Genomic DNA, 27,167 nt, shown 5'->3' with positions numbered 1-27,167 from the left:
TCATTGCAGGGAAAGCCAGCATTTATTGCCCATCCCAAATATCCTTCAAGAAATAGTGGTCAGCTGCCACATTGAATACAACAGAGTGGCTTACTGGGCCAAACCAGATTTGTATCCAAGTTTCCTTCCAGAAAGGACACTGAAATCAGGCAGGCATTGACAACAATTGTGTCTATACATAGCCACCATTGAGGATACAAGCTTTTTATTCCAGATTGACTCAACGAGGTCAATTTAAATTGCCCAGCTGCTATTGTTGGACCAGGTAAATGGATTGATGATGCAGAATTTAATTAATATGCAAGCAAATCCACAAGGATTATACACATGTCTGTACGGGTCTCTTGTGGCAGTGGTCATGTCCTTATCTCTAAGCCAGGAGAACTAAGTTCCACCTGCTCCAGAGGTGTGAGATATACGATCTCTGGATAGGTTAATTAGCAAGTATCTATATGTAAGTCTGTGAGCCTCCCTTAACTCATCTGCATCTTCCACTGGAGCCAGTGCGGCCAAATCTGTTCCTTGACTTGATACAGTTCTGCCACTCCTGATACATTGTCATATATTCTTTAACCTGCAGTGAGCCACCTTCTTTCAGAGAACTGAATGACACGCTCAGCTATTTCACAACATGGGTGAAAGTCAACAATGTGGCTGCAAGGATAAAGTCATTTCAACAGCAGACTGGGGAAGAAAACAGGGTTCCTTCCCTGAATGACACAAGTCAACCACAAAGTCAGTACTTTCACCATCACTATTGGCATTACCATATTTTTAATTCCAGATTTATTTACTAACTGAATTTAAATTTCCCAGCTGCTGGTTGGGATTTAAATTCACATCCTCTGAATTATTACACCAGTTTTCAAGATTACTTGTCCAGCGACATCAACATTGTATGACCATGTTACGATAAATTGGTTCTGTTTCCAAATTTTGCCATTTTGTATATTTACATCTTTGAATATTTCTAATATATAGAAGCATAAATGACTGAAGTTTAACCTAAATGAAGCCAATGTTTGAGGAAGAGGTTACTTATTAATTATTCTTCTCTTGCTTGCTTTGGGTTTGAGCTTTATAGAAAAGGTCTGCACAATTATGCTTGCATTGCAGCTAGTGAGCTGAACAGGCCAATTCAATCTTTCTGTAGTTTAGCAGCATTCATGACTAAATCTTGTATACTTCAAAATGTTCCAGAAATACACAACTCAGTCCCAACAAGAGCAATTAAGACTGTAGATAGTATTATTCATGTTCGAGCAACAGCCAACTAAAATACAAAGGAGCAAAATTCTTCCTGCACAGAATTTCATTTTCAGGCCATAGTTTTCATTAACTTTATTGACTGAATTAATTTTGCTCCACAGAGTTTGGAACCAGACGATAACTTTTCGCCTCAACAAAATGGGAAGAATCACATAAGAACACACCCCTTTCTTCCTGACATGGCTAAGGGCTTTGGACTCATCTTGCATTCCTGTTTAATGCCTACTGGCTGCCTCATGAAATGTGAAGCCATCTCCAACAAATCGAAAGCACCCTTTCAGTCAGTCACCATAGTTTTAGCTTGCACCTTTCCACTTTGTGTCACCACTGAACTTTGCTGAAGATGGTGGAAAAAGGGAAGTGAACCATGTAGTGGAGAGAAAGATGACTGAGCTTGTTAAGTGACTGGTCCAATTATATAACAACCAGTCATGCATTTATGCTCTCAGCGCTGCATAACTTGCAGGTAAAAATCACACGTGTGTCTACCTTGCGATTGCTCAGCCTGACTCAACAATCTGCTGACAATGAACCTTGACCCTTGCTCTTCTAAACTATTGCCAGGTAATTCTCTTCAGAGCATGCAGAACTAGATATTTATTCACAAGTGACATTTGAAGATAAAGGTCAAGTCATCACAATCCTAACGAACCATAGAGCTGCTCTGTCGTTAGAGAGAAATGACTGGTGGTGGTTTAATCTTAGGTCACCACACATTGATCAACCCTTTGGAACAAATATGAACAGCCCAAATCTGACTTCCTCAACAATAAACTAAACTTCTTTTTGAAAATATATTCAGCACATCGCTGTACTCAACATGATTTCTGCAAACTGGTTTCTCTGTCCTGACTATTCTTTGCAAAAGACCTACTCAACTGGAAAAGTTGCGAGAAAAAAAAGTTTTGTTTTGTAGAAAGAAGAAACTATGTATTTTGTACAAGCAGGAATATAACGACTTGGAAAATGTGCCATTATACTACGCTGCATAGAAATGAAATGGAAATGACTGAAATGAAAATCTGGAAAGACAACCTTTTATTCCCCACTCAAATATTGTCTGACTGCCCTGGACCAACTTTTTCTGACTTCCTTTGTATCGTAAAATGCTCACTTCTAAATTACGTTCTAATTTCAAAACAAAGGTCACACACACAATGATAAAACCCACTCATGAAGTTGGTAATTTTTGTCACTTTATTCGGTATCAGAGAAATGATGATAATATGCTGCTACAAAGTGTTCTCAAGAGAGTAAACAACGACAGAAAGAAGTCAATCTTTTTTGACAAGCAATAAGAACCTGCACTAGCTGCGTTTACACGAGGTTCAATTACTTTTGATGTCGAAATGGCACACTAAGATTTTGGAATGAGTGAAAGTTACTAGTCCCTCCTCTGAATGGTGGGTTTGCTTTCACCCTAATGACAAGACTAGAAATTAACCCTTTCAGCTGCTGACAAAATCCAGATAAATCTTAATTATTGAGTTTCTCTGAACTCAATTAATGAAGAAAGGGCAGGCAAGCATTTTTATACATAACTGAAGCCAGCTGTCAACACTGCAGTTATGCCTCAATGTTGTGTCACTTCACCTCAGAAAATCTTGCTACCTTTCCTTTCTAAACAGATCCTGCCATGCCACATTATCACAGGCTAACTCAAGCCCTGCCAATTGCTAATCGCTCTCACACTTTGAATAGAAGGTGGTTGACAGTGAACTTGGTTCAATATCTTTCCCTCTTTAGAGTTAGAGGCAACTGGTCTCTGTGGGATGTATCTCTGCAGCAGCACAACTCAAATCTGTTAAAAGTCAATGCTAAAGTTGTGTTCCATCATTCTGTGGAGGAGTGTCTTGGTAGCAACCTGAATGAAATAGTGAAGAATCTCTTTCAAACTTGCTAATTTCCTGTTCAGTTCATCTTGAACAAAGAAAGCCATTGTCCAAGATAAACAAAAATCGCACATTGCTCAACATTTCTTATAAAATGAGAAACTTGTTAATCCTTGAGGGAACAATTCTCCCCCATGCCCCACCTCTGTTCGAAACAAATACTCATTGTAAACCAAGCACATTTGTGAGTCGGCCATTCAACTTGATTATCCGTGCCTTATATTTATACCAAGCAAATATAGGGGGTGCATTGGCAACAACAGTTAAATCAATTGATATCTAGCATTTAACAGATAGGAAGGGAGTGTGTTTTTACACTCAACCATCATCTCTGATTTATCTCAAGACAAGCTTCAGACAGTACCAGTCATGAGTGGGTGGTGCCAAAGGATGCCTCCAAACTAGCAGAATAAACTAAAATCAAAAATTACTGATGGTGCTTGAATGTGACAGGAAGAGGTCTCTTTCAAGTAACAGCCATTTCAATATCATACAACTAAAGCTGAAACACTTTTCTGACAGCAATTTTTCTTTCAAGCAGGACTGAAAACTTCTCATTCTCGACAGGAGATGGAATTTTTAATATCACTGGAATTGCCCAGTTGGCAATGAGAGAGATAGATGAGTCAACTAAGCTTTGCCAGCTGAACAACATGATTACTAGGGCCATGTGCTAGTCTGGGCAGATGCTTGAGTTGGCACAAAGTGAGCACTTAGCTTCACAGCAAGGACTCGGTGTTGAAACTTGCATTTTTTTCTGTTGTCAACACTCAAATAACTCCTGAATATTCTTCACATTTCAAGTGGGTACGTTAAGATATCAGGGAAGGGAAAATATCAGGAAGGTTTACCCCCACCTTGTTAACCCCCTCTTCTGTAGTAAATGCCTAGTGACTGCCACTAACAGTGCACCTAAACCCCAAGCAGCCCGCATGGCTGAATGAAGACTATAGAAGATGATGTACATGAAATGATGAAACAAAATGGAGAATTACTCACTGCCTGTGGACTCCGCCTGAAGACCAGGCTACTTCTGCCTTTATGATAGTTCACAGCATTCTTTGAAGAAATCAGAAATCCACAGTGCTAACCCTCCCTCCCACCCCACCACCCATCCCCACCCATCCCAAACTGTGGAAATAAACTCTTTACCATGAATCTCAAATTACACTTAAGTGTTTTGAACTCCCACCACATATCTTGGAAACATGTGGGCAAGTAGTTTGTGTTGTGCAAGGCATAACAGCATACAGTTGGGTCCCTGCTGAAATATGTTGGATATGAATCTGTGTGCATCATGTCAGTGCTGAGTGCATGGCATTGTTGTGGTGGCTGCAGCAGGCATGGAGGGAGGAGCATGTTGGAGAAACTGAGGTGGGGAGCAATACTTTAAAAAAAATCTATTGTGTCCTCTCTGCCAAATAAATACCAAAGGCTGTGACAGTGAAAACCAGTGGATTGGCACTTCCTCGTACAATTGCTCTTGGGTTAAATGCAGCAAAGTGCCTCACCCAAAGACATATGTAAATGCTGATTCACTGCGGCCACCCATTTTGTCGCTGTACTACCATTTTACAGGGCACTTCGTAGTTCCGAACATGATATACAATTCTTTCCTTTTGTACTTAAAAAGATCTCTTTTGTATTGTTCAACTGTGATAGCAGGCACTAACAGAAGCCAGAAATGCAAAGTAAAAAGATAAAAATAAAGATAAATAAGGATTAACTGACTGTGAAGAAAAGGAAAGTTAAGCTGGAAACCTACCTTAACTCCATCGACCTTCTTGTTTAATAAACTTTTGGCTGCTGTATTTTAAAAAGGGAAAAAAAAAGAAAATTACATTCAGATCTCAACTTGCACACACAAGCTGTGCTGTCAGGTTACAAACCAACTGTCACCTTATGCTGAAATAGCTGTTGACACAGCATACTGTCAAAAGACAATTCAACTAGGTGGACACACCAGATACTCAATGACCTGCATAGTTCAACAGGGTCTTTGACTCACTTGTTTGTTAGCGTGGCAGGCACAACTCCAATATTTGCCCAACTGTTGCTGCGTGTACAGCATCTCGAGTTCCTCTATAAATGGCCCAGCTGCCCCAATGCATCTTATGGGCTTGTCCATCTGAACAACTCCCAGCCCATTCTGAAAAGACTGGCTTTGGGCAAGTCCATGAGCCATATGTTCACTGCTCAAGGTGAAGATGGTCAAAGGATCATAATTCTTGGTCAGACACCGTCACTTGGGGCAGCACAGTAGCTCAGTGGTGAGCAGTGCCAGGGACCTGGGTTTTATTCCAGCCTCGTGCTACAATCTGTGTGGAGTTTAAACATTCTCTGTGTGGGTTTCCTCCGTGCGCACTGGTTTCCTCCCACTATCCAAAGATGTGCAGGTTCGGTGAATTGGCCACGCTAAATTGCCCATAGTATTCAGGGATGTGCAGGTTAGGTACATTATTAAGAGGTAAATGTAGGGTTGGGGAATTGTTCTGGGTGGCCTACTCTTCAGAGGATCGATGTGGACTTGTGGGGCCACATCATAGGGATTCAATGATTTCGCCCCACCATCTCAATGCTGATCCACCACACTTCAGTAAGAGATTATTTCAGATAATTTCAATTGTTCTGTAACAGTTTGACTTTTCAATACAATGCCAATGACTCATGAAACTAAATGTCAGTTCAGTGGAAACATTACAAATATTTAATCAGAATTTGTGTTACTGCAATGATATATGACACCAATTTAGTTCCAACCAAAAACTCTGACACACTCCTTTGCAAACCCTTTGGAAGACTGTGTCTTTTGTTGGTGATCCAATGAGAACCAGTGACAGGTGTCTATTTCATTAACCAAGTAGACACAAGAGTCACTGATCTGTCAATAAGTGGAAGTGACATACACTAACTTATGTTTCAGAGATACTACAGCTATTCTGAAACACATACCAAGATTGAATTTTTGACAGGCGCCCCACAGCTGAAAATCTGAGAGCTTGTTCTGCAAATTTGCATAAATCTGTGACAAGGATGAGTTCACCATGGGTCCATTTCTCAATTCAAAAATTCAATCAAGAATTCATTTTCTATCCCGCATTCAACAACCTTTCAAGTACAACTTATTAAGTTCTTTCAGCTTCAGATGGAACTAATTCTTCTGGAGCAATCTATAACCTTTGTATCAAAACTCTTCATCCAAAATTAGTTAACCAGATTGAATTTTAAATTCAGAGTTGATGCCCTTCTATGGAATTGATAAGGGGACTTGCAAAGAACTAATTCTGAACCACATCCTGAGACAGCAACATGTCTCCAATCGTAGCTCTGTGAGATTCTGGGAACCGGACCAGTCTGCTTTGTAGTGACCTCCTGGCAATGTTCTCATCCTAAGCATTCAACTTTACAAGAATGGCTGCAGCTGGTGCACAACTCAAGGAGATAATCTCATGGGATAATAACAAAATCATATCTCTCCAAAACAGCAATTTCAAATGCAACTTTCCCTCCAGCAAGCTTGGAATGCTCCACTTTTACTGGAGCCTCAGTTCAATTAATTCAATGCACATTATCAAAACAAATCTTAAGGGAAAAAAAATCCAAAAAAATTCTTTCAGGTCCAATAGTCATCTCTCAGTAGAAAGAGAAGGATAATGGTTGGCTCTATGTCTCTCACAAAGGTCATTGGATATAAGTTAACTCTGGGAGAAAGACATTAACTTGTGAAATTTGCTGAGCGTGTGTCAATAATGTACAGAGCGACCGCTGTATCTGCGGGTCCAGTTTCCCCGGTTTCAGTTACCTGGGATTTACTGTGGTCTGAACATATTACATGGAACATGCCAGAACCAGGGACTGGGGCTGCCGCGAAGCTAAATTTCCCATTGAAATGAATAGGTTCACTACTATCCACAGTTTTGGGATTCCACAGTAGGTCTTGGAACATATCCCCCACAGGTGAAGGAGGACTACTGTACTCACTTCAGAAAAACAGTGGACACTTTGCTTTGTGGCTGTATCTGGATACATTATGTGGTATTCATATATCCAAACTTTTCATAAAAAGGAAACACGCCCCAAAATCCCACTAACCCCACCTCCAAGTCGTACATCAAGTTTACATGGACGTGTATTGGCCTGTCCTTCATCATCACTTCGTTAAAATTAAACCTTTCTGCATTAAAAAGCACTGTACAAGGAGCCTGACCACATCAAATGATCCAGGAAGTTAAGACAGCATCCACCTTCTCAAGGGCAATTAAGGATAAGCAATAAATGCGGTCCTTGCCCAAAATCAGAAATGTGTTTTAAAAGGTTAAACTGGTCACTGTTGCTCAGTGCAGTTTGTGGAGCTGTTCACTGCTTTATAAAACAGCACAAATGAAAAGAATCCAGAAATCCCAGCTGTGAGCTTAACATCAACAACAATATCCAGCACTTATGATGAGTTTTGTCACAGAGATCGGTGCTCCAAAAGCAGCGAAACATACTTGAATCATGTCCCTTCCCAAATGTATAGGATTATGCCACTGCTGCAAAAAAATTGAAGCATCTTGAGCTTGGAGGTCATTCAGACAAATTAGAAGAAATAAGAATGAAAGAAAAAGCTGGAGAAAACTCAGCAGGTTAGGCAGCATCTGTGGACAGAAACAGGGTTAACATTTCATGTTGACAATCTTTCACCAGAATTGAAGCTAAACAGAAACATGTGAATTCCTAAATCAGCAGGAGAGGGCAGGATGAAAAAAGATGATCTGTGACAAGATGGAGGCGAGGGGAGAATAAACAAGAGATTTCTTGATGCAACAGTCGCAGTGACAGTGGACACTGGGAAGAAACAAAGGATGCATCGATATGACGTGACTTGCTGCATAAAAATCATCTGAATGCATTATGAAGGGACAAAGGAGAAAAAAAAACAAGATGAAGGCCAACAAAATAAAATTTACAGAACAGGACTAGCTCAATGCAGAGGATATAAACTAAATCAAACTCAAATCTTGAGTCCAGAAGCTGTGGAGTGTTGAGCCGAAAGGTTAACTACTCCTCCTCCTCCTTGTTGTATTAACTTTCATTCTAACACTGTGGCAGGCAGTAGACATAAAGGTCAGAGCGCAGCAAACCTAGAGTTCATATGATCAGCAGCCACAAATTCAGGGAGTTCAGGATGATGCTTACAATCAAATGGGGTGTTTTCTGAAAAGCGCTCAGCCAGTATGCACGGTTTTCCCAATGTAGAGGAGATCGCATTATTAGCAGCAAATACGGTAGACTAGGTTGAAAGAAATTCACATTAATTCTGTTAACTTGGAAGGAGTGCTTGGACAATTGAACATTGAGAAGAGGGGAGGTGAAAGGGCAGGTAAAGCATCTTCCAAGCTTGCACAGAAAGGTGCTATTGCAAGGCAAGGAGGGTCAGGGTGGAGCAGGATGCTGAAGAGGGTCTCGCCCTGTGCTCAATGCTCAAAGGGGAAGACTGGGTTAGATGCGTTTGATGGCTGCAGCACATTGGAGTTGGACGATATGGTCTCAGATGATCTGCTGAATGCAGAGGACCAAAGGTCAGCACAAACAAAGCATGATCATGCATTTGGGAGAACGGGAAGAGGTGAGAGCAAACCAAACTGCACACAGTGAAGACCCTTGCCAGCTATGCTGGATGGAAATCTTCTCCCTGCTAAGGAAGTAAAAGGAAGACATAGCACAAATTGTAGTGTGGAAAGCAGTGTCATCAGAATAGAAGTAACAGAGATGGATAAACGTGGAGAAAGAATGGAACCTTCACAGGAAGCAGGGTGGGAGGACATGTAGTTGAGGAAAGTGTGTGAATCGGTGAATTTGGAGTGAAGATTACAATAAAGCCCGTCTTCAGAAATGGAAAACAGATATCAAGAAAAGGAAGGCAAGAATTAGAGATGGGCAAGGTGAAAGCAAGAGATGGACTGAAATTAAAAACAATCGATGAAACTTTCCCACTTCATGGTTTCAACAGTAGACAGCACCAATCCAGACATAAAACTGGGAGAAAAAGAGATGAGGGACGAACTCAGTATGATTCTGTTCGAATGTATGTTGGCATGAAGAGGATGTCTCATTGTATCCATGATAGAAATGAAAGACCAACGCTGCTTTTAGACAAAACCAAAGATGGTCTCTATTGCACTGACAAGTTAAAATTCACTATGTCAAAAGAAATAAACTTTCAGCCAAGCATCAAACATTATTTTTCTGCTTTCAAATGACCATAAAGACTTCAAACCAGATAATATTTTCAGTCTGCATCAGGTAGGACTCACACATGGAGAAACAAGTACACATTGTTAGAAACTGTATAAACCTTCAACTAAACTCATGAACGGGTTTCAGAAAAAAAAACTGCTTCCATTGTACACATCTTTTACATCATCAATGTGTCTAAGAGCGAAAGGAAGAAATAAAATAATAAAGGTTAGGTCGAAACAAATCAACATTAGCAGAGCAACTGCAGAGTTTGGTTGGAGTGGCAAAGAAGCCCTGATTAGAGCCCTCCTTACCTTGCGTAAGTAGAGGTGGAGTCAAGGAGACAGAAGATTCAAAAGAGAAAGACAAGAAATTAAATCAAATAGTGGCCAGTTTTCAACAGTTCAAAGGATGTCCATGCAATCCGTGTTTACACCTCTCTGACTGGAGCACAACTTCCAATGCAATTGAAACATTACATCAACTTAATTCACAGTCGTCCCTTGATCACCATGCTCTAAACAAGTAAAACTTGCAACCCTTGGCAGCTCTCAGAACAACCGCTCCCCTGAATAGACATCGCCTGACTGGAGATGTCTGCAGAGCATCTGGCCACAAAAAAAGCGTCAAGGGATCAAATCAAGTAAACAATGTCATTACCATGCTCCGATGTCTTGAATATGTATGACGGAAACAAAACAATGCTGACGTCCCTTCAAACAAAGATCTAAAAAGGCCTTCCAAATGTTTTGGAGATGAGTTAGGGACCTTAGGTTAGATCAATTTACTTGCATCATGATACTTTTTGATAAGGGAAACTTTAACGGAAAAATTAACAAGCAAGATGGACTAACTCCAACACTAGAACAGTGTGGTCACTTGGAGCAAATGGCCACCATCATCTTATTACTTGCAAGGAGGACAAATGCACCATGCTGCAGGATCATGCTTCTGAATCCAATAGTTTTCAACAGTTTCTCAGAATTCAGTATCTCTTAGGATTCCTTGTTCTCATGTTTACATCTATCTGCCTGCAGCGCTATGTTCAATGCAGCTGATGCATTATGTCTCTATTTACCTGAATGTTTGGGCTGGAAGTTGGAGAGATTGATTTGAGTTGGATCATTGGGGATGAGAGCTGCCAATATCATTTGGTTATTTCGTTTGCTGGATGTCAGGGGGGAGAACAAGAGGTGAGGATTGAGGGATGCAGGAAACATCTGTACTTTTTTTTCCCCAGAGGGACAGCAATTCTAAGAGTTCAGCTGGTCTGACAGGAGGGCTGCAAGATGCTGACCTCAGATAAGAGGTTATGTTGGTGTGGAGCGCAGATCAATAAAAGAGCAACAATTTCTTCAAAAGGGAAAGTTTGGAAAATTCATTCACAGCTCGAATGGACTGCACGGTTGGTTCATGGTGGTCAGTCACCGGTCTCTGTAAGCAGAATGATGACAGAGGTTGCTTGCTGTCCTCACAAGAAAATAGTGAAGAATGATTTCAGAATGAATTTAGAGTGCTCTCAGTGGCAACTTATGCAAGTCAACACCCTCAACCACAGCACCAATCAATGTGAAGCAGTCTGCTGTTTCCACTGAAGCCACTCTAGGACAGCAATTCCACCAAGATCTCAAAGCGAACTGTCCACCAGCATGGGTAATCCTGGAAAGAGGGCTTTTGTATTGTCGAACCACCAACACACATGCAACTTATCCCAATGCCATGAGAACAATGTGATAGGAAGAAATAACTTCACGATACACAATAAAACAGAGCAAGCAAGCCCCGTTTTCGCATGCACATGGCTTTTTTGTTTCCGGCATGCAGCATTCATTTTCCAAAAGTGCAAGCACAGCCACTGACAAACTGAAGCAACACGATCACAAAGTCAGTGAAGTGCAAACTCTCCTTTTCCCTCTTCATATAAACTGACCTCTCTCCTCTTCTCTCCCTCTCCCTCCCCCAGCTCGCCATCTCACTCTGCAAACAATTTGAGCTCGTGGTTGGGCAGATGTTTCATCAGTAAAGCTGCCTCAGTGGCTTTCTATATCAAAGCTGAAACTCAGACTAACCCATTACAAGTCTTACTTGAATCAGTAAAGGAGAAACAAATCAGTTTATTTTTACATAGTTCTCCCTCGACAAAGCCTCTGGACAGATATTGGGCAAGAGTACATGGCTTAAAGGATAACAAAATACACTTTATTTTTACACTTCAGGAATGTGGAACAATTTTCAGGACTTGAACTCTGACTGGGCATTTCACCAAAACAATCTCAGTGGTCCCAAAAAATGTTATCATTCACATAATTGGTCACGTTTAATTACTTCATGCAAGTTGGTTTTGAGCTCAGTCTTTGACTACAACTGTGTAACTTTACCTGGACAAAACAATTATTTTCACACTATACTATCATCCCCATGATGTACAATTGTTGCTAGCGCCCCACTATCTGACCAAATATGTTCTCTCTTTCGTTCCTAAGGGGACAACTCTCATATCCCGAAGTACTGTCTAAATCTGACACCGTGTAATGCCCACACATAATGCCTACACTGGAGGAGAGAGATGGGATTCCTGGGTCAGTCAGCCAACTTCAGGGACCCAGGCTCACCATTCACTTCTCTCATGAACAAATCCATGACAGCACCTCAATCACTGTTCCGCCTGAACTCAGATTATACGGCGGAGGCAAGATTTTGAGCCAGCAAAGATTTGTGGAGGGACACAGACTTTCTAGGTTAAATGATATGAGTGTACTCATCCAGAATGTGATGGTGAATTCAGGAGTTTGAGAGAGTGCCCTTGTGACTTGATGCCCAATTCCGTAAGGTCCAGCTAGGCGTTGGACAGGCAGCACTGCAAACACAAAGTTTACTGAAATCTAAATCATCTAGACATGTCCTTCTGTTGCTATTGCTCTTTGAGAAACTGATTTGAAGGTTTGTTCCCAAGAGGCCATTTGCCAATGTCAAATAGTCTTGTTCAATATTTTAGATTTTCAGACTTCAAATGCAAAAATAAACTGAAGACACTAAACTGACTTTTCAATGATTCAAACCCAGACTTGACTTGGCTCTGACTATAGCAACAGTGCTAACAACAGGATACATAAAACATTGCACAATTGTGCAAGACAGGAGCATACAAAATAGACTGCACCAAACAACACAGACACTTGAAGGGCCAATCAGGGTCAAAAACATGGAAACCAAAATGATTACAGCAAATGGACATTACAATCCAGGCTTCACTGCACACAAGACAACCATTTCAACGGCTCAGTTTTGAAATTGTCCATTAAGGCACCAAATCAGTGGAATTGGCACAGACAAGTTAACCAACAAGAATATGCTGACTTTACAAGTACAAACTTTGTGACAGTACTTTTCGATGGAATATTAATTTACTGGAATCAACTTGAGCCACTCGGAAGAACTACTGGTTGTACATTAATGGTTCGGCTCAAGTTGGCTTTTGCAAGCATATCAAAGGCTGACCTCAAGTTACCTCATTCACAAATTAGCTTTCTTTAAATTGGTGCCTACTAGGTCAAATGTCTTAAATGGAACTTCCTGATCTGATTTTTGATGTTTAAGAAAATTCACCCAAAGCTTCTCCCTGCTGCTCAGCCAGTTAAAATGGGATTGAAATATCCAGACAACAAATACACAAAGTAGGATACGTTCACAAGTTAAGAAAGCAGAGCATTAGTTCTGAGCATGCCCTCCACCTGCAGTGTCTGCTCGCACACGTCTACCTTGTTCAACGAGACCAACAGTCGCGCTGGCGGCAGCTGTCATTGTAGCTGGCGCAGTGGTCTGTCTGCCCACTGTTGGCGGGAATAAAAAGAAAGCAAGCAACATCAGCAAAACACATTCAGCACAGCTTGACCACATACTCAATTAACTCGAGGTGGAAAACTGTGCCGCATATCTATATCAACCTCTCTTGAATCCTATTGTGCATCTTAAATCAGTGGAGATCTTTTCTTACCGAAGAATCAGAACTTGCCACCACCGTTGACCACTGCACGTGGAATTATATGCATGCAGGAATGGTTCAAGTTTGGATTCATTTTCAGTAGATCAAAGGGTTTCTCAAACTGAGCCCACTGATTTGACTGATTTGAAGCAACTATCTAAATTCTACAAGCCAGATACCAACTGTGAAAGATAGCCCCAGAGTGGTCCCCTTCAAAATGGCACACGATTTGACAGAGACCCTTCTTATTCTTTGGGGATCTAATTTTGAAATGTGCTGTCAGTTAAATCGTGAGCTGATCAGTGATTTCCACAGGAAACTGGGAAAACAACATAGTGAACAGCTTATTCAGACCTAATTTGCAGCAGGCCACCAGGAAGCTGACTTTCCTTCTGAAATTTCAATCAGGCTAAATACAAAGCACAATCCTATCAAGTGAAGAGAATAGTGAACTTTTAGCTATCTATCAGCAACAAACTCTCAGGAAATGCATACATAAAACAAATTTGACTAACTTTACAAGCAAACAACTCCAACCCTGCTCTGAAAAGTGTTCTATTTATTGCTTTTATTGTTCATCACTGGAAGTTGCTCACTTTCTTTCATGAAAATATCTAGACCCAAAAAATTAACAGTTTCTCAAGGTTCATTGGTTTCCCTCATAATTTGTATAAAAACATTGATAAATGGACTGAAACCATCTGTTACATTGGAGCAGGAAGGTCTTCTCTCTGTTAACTAAATAAATTGAAATTCCAAATGACTTGCCCAGCAATTACTGGCTTTCAGATCTGAATGTTCTTCCTTGCCTACTTTTTGGGTGGTGGGGAGTATATATTTTGGGCTTCAGGGAACGGGAGCATAATTGGTGATGTAACACATGATCTGAGACCTGGGTTAATAACAAAGACTTAAGGTCAAATCCTAACGTTATTGCAGTGAATGAAATAAGGTATGAAATAACAAGTAGTTATTAATGATGAAGACCATGTCACTTCTCAATTATCATTTAAAAACCTGTTTCAGTGACGACCTTTGCGAAAGAAACTTGCCAGTATCGTGTGACCTGGCCTCTTTGCAGACCCACAGAAATATGGGTGACTCTCAATTACAATAAGAATGTGATTGACATCTAACCTCCAAAATAGCCTCGTAAGCCACTCAATTACTCCAAGGTTGCTCATTCATTGTAGGCATAGTGCCACCACTGCAATGGTTCCAGCAGATGGAACAAAACCTCTCATGGACATTTACAAATGTAATTTAGCAGTTAATAAAACAAAACTTGTAACTGCAGCTTGGACTTTGGGTGCACACAGTCTGACATGAACCAGATCATAAATTTCACAAACAAGCATGAGCATAGAGGAGCTTCTGGAATTCCTCCTTCACTGTGGATTGGAGGGAAGGACAGGGGGCTTCTGGCAACAGATCTGGGCAGTCCAGCTGTGAGGAATAGACAACAGACTTCAGAGTCAATCATGAAATGGAATAACAGAGTGAAGCATAAACCACCAAAACCGCAAGAAGATGAGATTTCTGCTCTACATGACTTCTAATCAAAGGGTGCAGTGACTTGAATAGACATTGACTGGGTGTGATGAATGAGAGCAGATAAGGATAGGCAACAAGTTCTCGTCTTACCAGCAACTCCCACATCCCATAAATGAGATGGGAAAAAAACAGCTATAGCTGCATTATCTCTAATACTTGCTAAATATACACGCAGACTACAAGATAACAAAGTAAAACTGAGAAGACATGAATCATTAAAAGAAAGGTAAAAGGATGTGGCTTTGCCAAGGTTTATGTGTGACTTACAGTGTGCATTGCTTTGAAAGTGAACAAACGGTTGAAATGTAGCAAACAAGACAGGGTGAATTCAGGCTGTTGGAACAAGATGAATCGAATGATGCATTTTTACTGAATAGGCTTGATTGCTTTTGCTGTATGAAAATGACTGATGTCTGTATTGCTCTGTTTTCCAACCTCAGATTTATTTAAAGTGCTTGGCTGTGAAACATGAAAGGGAAATGGTGGATAATGCATAATCAGTAATATCATGGGAGGCTTACACTTCTTCGAGCTGACTTCAAATCAATGCACATTTGTTTTCAACATATCAAGTTGTGCACAGCAACCCTTGGTGCAGGGATCTGCCAACACAGTCTCAGTGACACGACAAGCAGTTAACAAATGCGACAACAGCAAAGTCAAAATCCATTAGCTGACTTTCAATCCAGTTGAAAAATAAATTGAGTTTCTGGAAGCATTTGGTCAAAATGTTTCACGTTACTGGAAGCAATTAGAGAATTAAAGAATTCGTATGCAAGTAGTTGACATTCTGAGGTATGGCACTGTTTAAAATAATACATTATCAAGCAAGACTATTTACTTCACAAAGGATATAAACTGAGAAAAAAGAAGCATGAAGCAAAATGTGTACACTGAGGATGTAGCTATAAACTAGGACAACAGTGGCCAAAAGCTTATGATTCAGAGATATTAAGACGATTTTCCTTGAATGTGGATTTCAAATGTGTGGCATATAGATGCCAGTCGAGTTTTGTGAAGGGTTAGTAATAAATGAGTCAGTCTTTCTAAAACCATGACTTTAATCAGGTATGTGTCAGAGAGTAGATGACAGAAGTCCTCCTGAAGCTTGATTATTTTGTAGGGACTTATGAGAGGACAAAGATGATGTTAAAAGATATGAACTTGCTGCTGGGTTTAGAATAATCAAGCATTAATTTTAGTTTTGAAAAACACAGGGATTGGAAAAGTTTTTGGGCAGTTCAAAGAACACTTGGCCAAAGGTAGATGCCAGTACAGTCTCTTCTCAAAAAAAAGAGATTGTTCATACTAATTAATGCAGGCAAAAAGGATTGTTTGTGCAACTTACAAACCTGGAACATTTGGTTTTAAAAATGCATTAGTAGTTGAAAGCTGAGGAAGTCTAAGCTCTCAGTTAGATGAGAATTCACAGCTCACAGGAAGGAAGCAAAGAAAAAGCACCTAAGTCAAACCTTCAAATTTGATAGGAAAGGGAAATAACTTTTTTTTGAAGTTGGAGAGTGGATGAGATATTACATCACTGTGTACTTGAAATTCTTTGCAACTGTCGAGATATGCTTAGATACATTATTTGTTTTATTTCATTTTTATTTCTTTTGTGCAATTGACATCTGTTTTATAGCTCAAATCAAATCTGCACCTTGTGTGTCTGTTTTAGTGAAAAATCTCATTTTAATTTTGCAAAAAACAAAATTTGACTGTCAAAGCAGATTTCATTCTGGTATCTGACTTATACAGTACTAACATTAGCCAGGTTCATAACATGACAAAGACACTTCCTCTAGGTTGCTGAATATCAATCACTTGGTCTGAAATTCATCTCCCTCCTTTGCATGCCTCACCCACATGACTTCCATACCCATCCAACCCAGTATCCCATCTCAAACAGTCTGTTTCTCAGCTTTTGGCCACTGGTGCACGACTTTTGCCAAAGCAATTCTTGCAGAATTTGAAGACCTTTCAGCTACCTGAAGCCAATTCTCGAGAATTCTGTCCTGAAACCTTCCCAACTCTCTATCCCTCGCATTTATTTACAAACTAAAAGGTGGACTCAAAAAGGTTACATTATGAGAATATTATACAAACTATAGATGGTCCTCAGGGAAGTGAGAAGGATAAGTGGCGATTTGGTTTATATTTTCACATTGTTAAAGGCAACTGATGGAAAGTTAAAGAGAAACTATTCAAAGTGTCTTGGAATGTGGGTAGAGTCTAGTGGTTAGAGAGACAGACTTTACAGGAGAAGTTAGCAAAATATTTTCCAAGTCAAGGGTAGTACTAGTTTCGACATCACTTCCACAAATGAAGTTACTGCTGGGTCAATTGTAAACCTGAAGTCTAAGATCGACAGATTTCTGTTCATTACACGTATTAAGGGAACAACAAAAATGAGTTGGCACTGTTTAAGAACAAGAGATCACCCCTTAAGACAGGGAAGAGGAGAATATTGTTAAATCAATGTTGCTGTCATGTGCCATTTTCTTCTCCATGGAAACTGCATTTTCGTGTTGATTCAAGCTCAGTTACTGACGGTTTTGATATAAGGATATCAAGGAGTTGGGAGAGGCACACAACTGGGCTTGAGACTACACCATATCATCCTTTATCTTATCCAGTAGTGAAGCACCTTCCAATTTCCCATGACAAAAAACCTGGAATATGTTCAGTGCAACAAGCTTTAGTTTCCACTTTGACTGTATTATTCCAGTTTCTATGATGTGTGACGATTTCCCACTGGGTTTTCACTGGGCAGCTATTTTTTATCTCTTGGAAAAACTAATTATTTGGTGTGTTATACAGACGACAAATGAGCCAAGTTCCCCTCCCAAATTTTTCAGCTCCTTGTTTTGTCATCAAACTTCATCTGCAAACCATGATAAAGCTGGTTGAATGCACTGGTGAGGTGGCAAATGCATCAAACGCCTGCAATTCATGTCAAGTGACATCTCACAATGGGATTAATAAGGAAATTACTTTCAAAACAAAGAATTTCAATGAAACCTACCTGAAAAGTTCCGTGTTGCTAGCATAGTGGTGAGGATGGCACCCTGGATGGGATAGAAGGAAAACATCAGTCAATGGATACAACTCAAATATCATATCATAGTTTTCAAGCCCTATTCACAAACCCAGTTTCCCACATGTCTCAGAAACAATTCAGCACTTTTTAAGATGCAGCCATTGTTTAATGCAAAAGTCAATTTGTCTACACCAAGCTCTCAAAACAGCGAGATGATACGTGTCCAGATCATTTGTTTTACTCAAGTTAGTTGAGGTACTGGTGAAAATGCCCTGCTCTTCTTCATATATTCCATTTGAGGAGGTAGCAAGGGCCTCAATATAAGTTCTCTTGTGAAAGACAGTACATCCATAAGACATGGGAGCAGAAGGAGGCCATTCAGCCCATTGTGTCTTCATTCAATAAGATCATATGTGATTTGATAATCTTCAACTTCACTTTTCCGTCTTTCCCTATAACCCTTGAATTGCATGCTGATTACAAAATCTGTCTATCTCAGCCTTGAATAATTTAAACGGCCAAGCCTGTCAGCTCTCAGTGGTGAAGAATTCCATAGATTCACTATCCTGAAAGAAGAAATTCCTCCTTATCTCGGACTTAAATGTGCAATCCTTCACTCTGAGATAATGCCCTCTGGTGCTAGTCTCTTGCAGAAAGGGAAAGTACCTCTCAGTATTTGAGACCCTGTCATGCTTCAAAGTATCGTGCAGGTTTCATCAAGGTTGCCTCTTATTTTGCTGAACTCCAATAAGCAAAGACCCAATTTACTCAACCACTCCTCATCAGAAAATCCCTCCAGACCCAGAATCAACCTAGTGAATCTCTGGAGTACCGGAGTATCTTTCCTTAGATGCGGAAGCCAAAACTCTTCACGTTATTCGAAGCATGGACTGCAGAGTGCCTTGTATAATTTTATGAAGAGGTACTCATTTTTGTACTCCATTCCCTTTGAAATGAAGGCCAAAGTTCCATCTGCCTTTCCTATTACCTGCTGAACTTGGATGGTAGCTTGTGAAAAAGATCTCAAAGAGACAATGCCATCTGTGCTGCAACTATCTACAGTTTCTCTCCATTTAAGTGATAGACAGCTGTTTTAGTCTTCATGCCCAAGTGCAGGAATACACATTTCTCCATATTATATTCCATGTGACAAGTTCTGCCCATAAACGTTATTAGTCTACAACCCTCTGCAGACTCTTTGTCATTCTCACTACTTGCCTTCGCACTTTTTGTTGTGTTAGCTGCAAACTAGGCTACTGTATATTCACATTCTTCAACGTCATTAATATATGTTGTAAAGAACTGTGAGCCCAGCACTGATCTCTATGGCACATCATTGGTTACCGGTTGTCATCCTGAAAATGCCCCTCTTATCACAACTCTCTGTCTTCTCTCAGTTAGCACTGTATTTCCTGCAAATATCTGCATTAGCTTTCAAGAGGTCAGAAAGATGGAGAAGTAGAGATATTTAGGAAGGAAATTGCAGAGCAGAGGACTTAGGCAGTTGAAGGCACAATTGCTGCTGGTAGTGTAGTTAAAATTATTAATGCTCAGCTATCTTTTCTGCTCATTGCCTTTCCAAGTCTCCTCCAATCACTCCACCCTTAATCAAATGTAATTACCCTTATCAAAGTCTAAGACAGTTGTTTCAGATGCAAGTCTCAAAATGAAAGCTAAATTTTACATCTTATGGTCAATCTTTACCAAAATATCTTTCACTCCGGCATCATTTATTAAAACTGCCTGATTCCATATTATTTGACCCAAACCTTGCTTGGATTCATCACATATTATGACCACAAACTGTCCCAAATAATCTCTATGAATTTCTCACTGGTATCTCTGTCAACTTGATTTTCGCAATCTCCATGAAGATTAAAATCCCTCAAGATGAATGTACTGCACTGCCTTTCTTACAAGACCTGATCATCTCCTGATTTTTCAGTCTGTCCTAAAATATAGCTTCAGTAAAGGAGTGATAGACCACTCCCACCACTCAATTCTCCCCATTGTCATTTCTTAACTCCACCCAGATGGTTACTAGCTTTCCAATCCAGGACTATTTCTTAGTATTATATTTTTTTCCATCTCAGACTAACTAACCTACCCATAACCTGGCTTTCTTTCTTGGCTATCCTTTTGAAAAGACACTTAGTCACGAATATTAAATGCCCGGTTTTGTTCTCCTCATAACTATGGTTCTGTAACAGCCGTAAGACCATACCCATTAACTTCTATTTGTGCCATTAATTCACTTATTTTGCTCCAAAAACCATGCACATTCATTTAAGCAACCATTAATTGGGCCTTCTTGTTATTCTCCCCCCTCTCTCCTCACCAATTCTATTTGTTTCTCTTTATTTATGCTAATAAGGTCTGCCCCTTCCTGTGCCATTCTGGATATCACAACTGACACCGATGTCCATTCATGAAAATAGTTGCTATAGGTATGTTCACTCTGGATCAACTTCATGTCCAGCAACTAGCACATTTAACTCATAACAGTGCAGTATTTCCCTGATACTGCATTCAACTGTCAGCCTCGACTGTGTACTCAAAAGTCTGGAAGGAGGCTTCATCTGACTCAAACAATGCATGTTGTTGCCCACTTTCAGCCAGAGCTGATTCCAACTGAGGTGCAGCAATGAACAGATGTGCCAGTTACAATCATAGCGTCCTACAGCATGGAGACGGGCCCCTTGGCCCTGACTGGTCCATGCCAACCAAAATATCCATTCATGCGAATCCCATTTCTCTGCACTTGGCCCATATCCTTCTAAACCTTTCCTATCCATCTACTTGTCCAAATGCCTTTTAAATGTTGTTAATGTACCCACCTCAACCACTTCTGTTAGAAGCTTATTCCCATATGCATACTACCTTCTCTGTATGTAAACCTTATCCCTCAGAATCTTCTCAAACACTTTACCCACCACAGATGTTAAGCTTATTGTCCTATAGTTCCCAGGCTTTTCTCTGCAGCCCCTCTTGAATAATGGCACATTCGCTATCCAGTCTTCTGGGACATCATCCATGGCTAAAGTTGATGCAAAAATAGCAGTCAGGGCCCTTGCAATTTATTCTCTAGCCTCTTGCAGTGCTGTTGGATACATCTGATCAGGGTCAGGAGCCTTATCCACCCTTATGCATTCTAATACATCCCAATCCTCCTCCAATGTGATATGGACTGTCCCCAAGACATCACCATGAATTCCCGAAGTTCCCAAGTCTTCATGCCTTTCTCCATGGTAAACACAGGAGAAATATTCATTGAGAACCTCGTTCTTTCCTGTGGTTCTACACATACATGTTCTCTTCAATTATAAGTTCTGATTAAAAGTGGTCAGTTATTCAAGCACTGCCCTCACAGGACATGCAATCTAAATTCTGTTCACTCCAGTGATTTCTCTCATAAATAAACCAACTGTGCAGCTAGAAAATAGCAAGCAGTGTAACCTCCTTCCTTGGACTCTCCACTGAATCAGGGCTGACCCCTGGGCTTGATGGTCATGGCTGAAAAATGTGTTGCTGGAAAAGCGCAGCAGGTCAGGCAGCATCCAAGGAGCAGGAGAATCGATGTTTTGGGCATAAGCCCTTCTGGAAGAGAGTCATGGTCATGGTTGAGTGGGGGATCTGCTGGGCCATGAGGTAACAGGTTATGCTGGAATACAATTCTGCTGCTGTTGATGACTCCCTCCTTGATAAAGGACTGAAGTTCTATGGCAATCTAAAATTCAATCTCAAAGTTTTGCCAAAACACCAACATGAAACAACATAATTCAATGGAAAATACAACAGCAGAAACAGCCCTATTGACCCTTCAAAGTCCTTCTTATAAACAACTAAGAGCTAGTGCCAAAAATTAGGAAAGTTGTCTCACAGACTAGTTAAGCCTAACACTTTCATACTCGTGGAATCATAACTTACAGACAATGTCCCAGGCACCACCACCACCTTCCCTGGAAATGTCCTGTCCCATCGGTATGCCTGACTCAGCAGAGATGATGGCACAGTGGTTTACAGTCAGGAGGGAGTTGCCCGAGGAGTTCTCACAACTTAAAGACTCCGAACCCCACAAAGTCACACAGATTCAGGTTAAACATGGATCGGAAGCCTCCTGCTGGTTCCCATCCTCCCTCAGCTACTGAATCAGGACTCCTCCATGTTGAACAAGACTTGGAGGCGGCACGGAGGATAACAAAGGCTCAAAATGAACAGTGGGTGGGAGATAGCAACATCCACCACCAACAGTGGATTGGCAGCAGCATGACTCATTGAGCTGGTTGGCTCCGAAAGGACATAGCTGTGACACTGGGTCTGCGCCAGGTGGTGAGGGAACCAAGAAGAAGGAAAAACACTTCTCACCTCATCCTTACCAATCTGTCTGCTGCAAATGCATTAGAATGACAAATGTATGAAGCATTGGTAGGAGTCACCACCGCACAGTCCTTCTGCAGAGAGTCCTGTCTTCACAATTTTCCATTGTGTTGTGTAGCCCTATCTCTGTGCTGAATGGGACAGACTTTGAACTGAACTAGCAACTTAAGATTGGGCCATCAACAGGAGAACTGTACTCCTGCACAATCTGTAACCTCATGGCCCAGCATATCCCTCATTCAACTGTTACCAGCAAGCTCGGGGATCAACCCTGGTTCAATGGAGAGTGCAGGAGGGCATGCCAGGACCAGCACTAGACATAACTGAGGATGAAGCGACTAAACATGACTACTTGCATACAAAACAGCATAAGCAGCAAGTAACAGACAGAGCTAAGCTATCCCACAACCAAAGGATCAGATCTTAGCTGTGCATCCTGCCACATCCAATTGAATGGTGATGGATGGTTAAACAACACACTGAAGGAGGAGGAGGCTCCACAAATAACCCCATCCTCAACACATCAGAGTAACAAATAACACTGAAGCATTTGCAGTGACCTTCAGCCAGAAATTGTTGCGGTTGTACAGGACATTGGTTAGGCCACTGTTGGAATGTTGCGTGCAATTCTGGTCTCCTTCCTATTGGAAAGATGTTGTGAAACTTGAAAGGGTTCAGAAAAGATTTACAAGGATGTTGTCAGAGTTGGAGGATTTGAGCTATGGGGAGAAGCTGAATAGGCTGGGGCTGTTTTCCCTGAAGCGTCGGAGGCCGAGGGGTGACCTTATAGAGGTTTATAAAATTATGAGGGGCATGGATAGGTTTAATAGACAAAGTCTTTTCCCTGGGGTGGGGGAGTTCAGAACTAGAGGCCATAGGTTTAGGGTGAGAGGGGAAAGATATAAAAGGGACCTAAGGGGCAACTTTTTCACGCAGAGAGTGGTACGTGAATGGAATGAGCTGCCAGAGGATGTGGTGGAGGCGAGTACAATTGCAACATTTAAAAGGCATTTTGATGGGTATATGAATAGGAAGGGTTTGGAGGGATTTGGTCCGGGTGCTGGCAGGTGGGACTAGATTGGGTTGGGATATCTGGTCGGCATGGACAGGCTGGACCGAAGGGTCTGTTTCTGTGCTGTACACCTCAATGACTCTAAATGCAAAGTGGGTGATTCATCTCAGCCTCCTCAAGTGGTCCTCAGCTTTACAGATACCTATCTTCAGCGAATTTAATTCACTTCATATGAGACCAAGAAATGATTGGAGAAACTGGATACGGCCAAGTCTATGGACCCTGACAACATGCTGGTAATAATATTTGTGCTCCAGGAATTGCTGCTCCCCGAGACAAGCTCTTCCTACAGCTACAGCACTGGCATCTATGCACCAATGTGGAGAATTATCCAGGTATGTCCTGTATACAAAAAGCTGGACAAATCTAACCCAGTAAATTACTGCCCCATCACTCTACTCTCAATCATCAATGAAGTCATGAAAAGTGTCATCAACAGCAGTTGCTTCACAATAAGGTTCTCAGTCATGCTCAGTTTGGGTTCTGCCAGCGCCCATCAGTTCCTCACCTCATTACAGCTTTGATTCAAACATGGACAAAAGGGCTGAATTCCAGAGGTGAGTTAAAAGTGATTACCCTTGACATCAAGGTCTCAAGACTGGAATCAATGGGAATCGGGGGTCCTTGATGTCACACTCAGTCAAATGCAGCCTTGATGTCAAGGTGGTTGGAGTCATACTTGGCACATCGGAAGATGGTTGTGATTTTTGGAGCCCAGTCATCTCAGCTCCAGGACATCTCTGCACAAGTTACCCACGGTTGTATCCTTGTCCCAACCATCTTCAACTGTTTCATCAAAGACCTTTTGACCATCATCAGGTCAGAAGTGGCATGACTGCCAAAGATTGCATCATGTTCAGCACCACTCACGACTCCTTAGGGGATTGAAGCAGTCTGTGTTGAAATGCAACAATATCTGGACTATATACAGGTTTGGGCTGACAAGTGGCAAGTAACATGCATGCCATACAAATACCAAGCAACGACCATCTGTAATAAGAAGCAATCTCGCCATCACCTTTTGACATTCGATGGTGCTTTAATTACTATCAACATCCTTGGAGCTATCAGTGACCAGAAACTCAACTGGACTCACCACATAAACACATTGGCTACAACAACAGGTCAGAAGCCAAGAATACTGCAGTGAGGAACTCACCTCCTGGTTCTCCTTCTGCAATGCACAAGTCAACTGTGAGACTGAAGTGCTCCCCACTTGCATGGACGGGTGCAGCTCCAACAATTCTGAGGAAGCTTGACACCATCCAGGACAAAGTAGCGGGTTTGACTGACACCACATCAACATACTTCCTCTCCCACCATTGCTCAATTGCAGCAATGTTCACTATCTACAAGATACACTACAGGAATTTATCCAAGATCCTTCAACATCACCTTCCAAACGCAAGCCCTCTTTCCATCCAGAAGGCCAAGGGCAGCAGATACATGGAAACACCACCAAGATACCCCCCAAGCCACCATCATCTTGACTTAGAAGTATATCGCTGTTTCTTTACTGTCGCTGAGTCAAAATCTGTGAATTCCCTCCCCGACAACATTGAGGGTCAACCTACAGCACAGAGACAGCAGTGGTTCAAGAAGGTAGCTCACCACTAAGGGCAAATGGGGACTAGAAATGAATGCTGGCCCATACAGCGATTCTCATGTCTCATGATTGATGATAAAAACAGAACATAATTTAGATGCACAACGTCCTTGAACAGGTAAGCAAAGGAACTGGGCAGATCTCTCATTTCTTTCATGTGACTTTTGCAAATGAGTTTGTATCTTTGAAAACTATTTTTGGCATTTTGGCAAATTCCAAGAAAAGTATAATCTTCAGAAATCAATCCACTTATGACCTTCTGGGATTTACCCCAAATCATAATCTTATTTCAATGTTTGTGCTGAGCTTCTGCAATTCAACTTCACCTATCTATTTTTAATTTGAGCTCTCAATTTGTAGTCAGACAGCCATGTGATTTCACTCCTCACTCACTGGCAGCAATGTCATCTTCCAGTCACAAGTTCCATTCCAGAGACTGTCAGACATAATCTAGTCTTACACTCCTGCATCAAACTGTGCAAGTGCTGTACTCAGAGGAATCACCTTTTTGAGAACTTATTTGAAGGAAGCATTGTTAGTCTTCAGTCAACATGAAACATCCCATGGTAGGATTTGAAGTCAAGAATTCAGCTTCTTCAAACAATAATTTCAAATCTTTATTCCTCAAGTAAGATCACTGAAACAGATTTGCTTCTCACTTATTTAATTGCTGTTTGTGGAAGCTTGCTGTACATACAGGAGTATACATCTTGTAACAATGAGGTCAGAAGTGCTTCGATAGCTGTAAAGCACAGGGAATAACCTAAGCATTCAAAAAATGCTGTACAAGTGCAAGCTTTTGCTTTTCAGTCCTGGTGCACAGCTGTACAGTGTTTCAGTCATCTATATTTTTGTTCAGTTAAATGTTATTTGTCAACAATTCATCAACTCAGTTTTTCAAGTACCAAAAACAAATGCTTTCTTTAGCTAGGCCTGCTTGGTTTCACCATGATATTCTTGGTAAAGGAAACTTTACTCTGGGTTGTCAAAACCAGCTCAGAATTTGTCAGAACTTGCTTACTTTCTCCTCACTTTCTGGATATGCTTCATTATTTATTGCTGAACGCATAAATTTGCTTTCTCAAGTTGGACAATTCTTTGTGAACATTCAATGTATGTCTCTACATACAAACATACGCTTAGCCCCTCGAGTCTGCTCTGCCATTCAAGAAGATCACTGCTAATTGCAATATTCCACATTCTAGCGTACACATGAAAACCTTACAATTCCTTGTGTCCCAACAGTTTGTCCAGTTCTTACTTAAAAATAGTCAAAGACTGCTTCCACTGCCTTTTGAGGAAGAGACTCACAACCCTAGGAGGAAACATTTTCTCTGTCTTGAATTGGGACCCTCATTATTAATCTTGGAACCCTAACTCGAGATTGCAATACAAGCACGAACATCGCGCTTCGGCGGGTCGGTGTGGACTTGTTGGGCCGAAGGGCCTGTTTTCACACTGTAAGTAATCTAATCTAAAAAAAAAGTAATCTAATCTATCTAATTATTAATCTTGGAACCCTAACTCGAGATTGCAATACAAGCACGAACATCCTTTCACATACATCCCATCAAGATCCCTCAATATTTTATGGATTTCAATCATGTTGCTTCTTCAAAATCCCAACGGACACAAACCAACACGGTGTTAGCCCAGAGTCAGCCCAGAGTCAAAGTGTGGTGCTGGAAAATCACAGCCGGCCAGGCAGCATCCGAAGTGTAGGAGAATTGACATTTCGAGCACAAGCTCTTCTTTCCCGATGAAGAGTTTATGCTCAAAAACATTGATTCTCCTGCTACATGGATGCTGCCTAACCTGCTGTGCTTTTCCAGCACCACATTTTTTGACTCTGTCTCCAGTAATCTGCAAAGTGTTAGCCCAAGTAACTCACTTTGCACTGCTTCCAATGCATCCTTAAATAAGATGACCAACACTAGACCACAAGAAATAGCGACAGGGGTCGGCCAGTTGACCCATTGAGCTGAAAAATGTATTGCTGGAAAAGCACAACAGGTCAGGCAGCATCCAAGGAGCAGGGGAATCGACGTTTCGGGCATAAGCCCTTCTTCAGGAATGAGGAGGGTGTGTCCAGCAGGCTAAGATAAAAGGTAGGGAGGAGGGACTTGGGGGAGGGGGGTTGGGACTGCGATAGGTGG

At 41.2% G+C, this 27,167-nt stretch overlaps 1 protein-coding gene across 50 annotated transcripts in view; it reads right to left on the bottom strand.

Annotated features, from left to right (window-relative positions):
- Positions 1-27,167, bottom strand: part of LOC122543116 (calcium/calmodulin-dependent protein kinase type II subunit beta) — a 265,513-nt gene that overhangs the window by 79,736 nt on the left and 158,610 nt on the right. For 19 of the 50 annotated variants that reach the window (XM_043681406.1, XM_043681405.1, XM_043681413.1 and 16 more), the window contains exons 12-13: positions 17,942-17,984; positions 4,927-4,967 (exon numbers count right to left, since the gene is read on the bottom strand). In XM_043681406.1, the coding sequence (XP_043537341.1) occupies positions 4,927-4,967; positions 17,942-17,984 (84 nt within the window). Of the gene's footprint in view, positions 1-4,926; positions 4,968-13,111; positions 13,211-17,941; positions 17,985-27,167 lie in introns of all 50 variants that reach the window. The other 31 variants (XM_043681397.1, XM_043681403.1, XM_043681409.1 and 28 more) reach the window with 4 other exon arrangements.

Source organism: Chiloscyllium plagiosum, chromosome 42, assembly GCF_004010195.1.
Source record: "Chiloscyllium plagiosum isolate BGI_BamShark_2017 chromosome 42, ASM401019v2, whole genome shotgun sequence".
Taxonomy (NCBI): domain Eukaryota; kingdom Metazoa; phylum Chordata; class Chondrichthyes; order Orectolobiformes; family Hemiscylliidae; genus Chiloscyllium; species Chiloscyllium plagiosum.
Note: the sequence above shows the minus strand (reverse complement) of the source record. Positions and strands in the feature narration are given on the sequence as shown.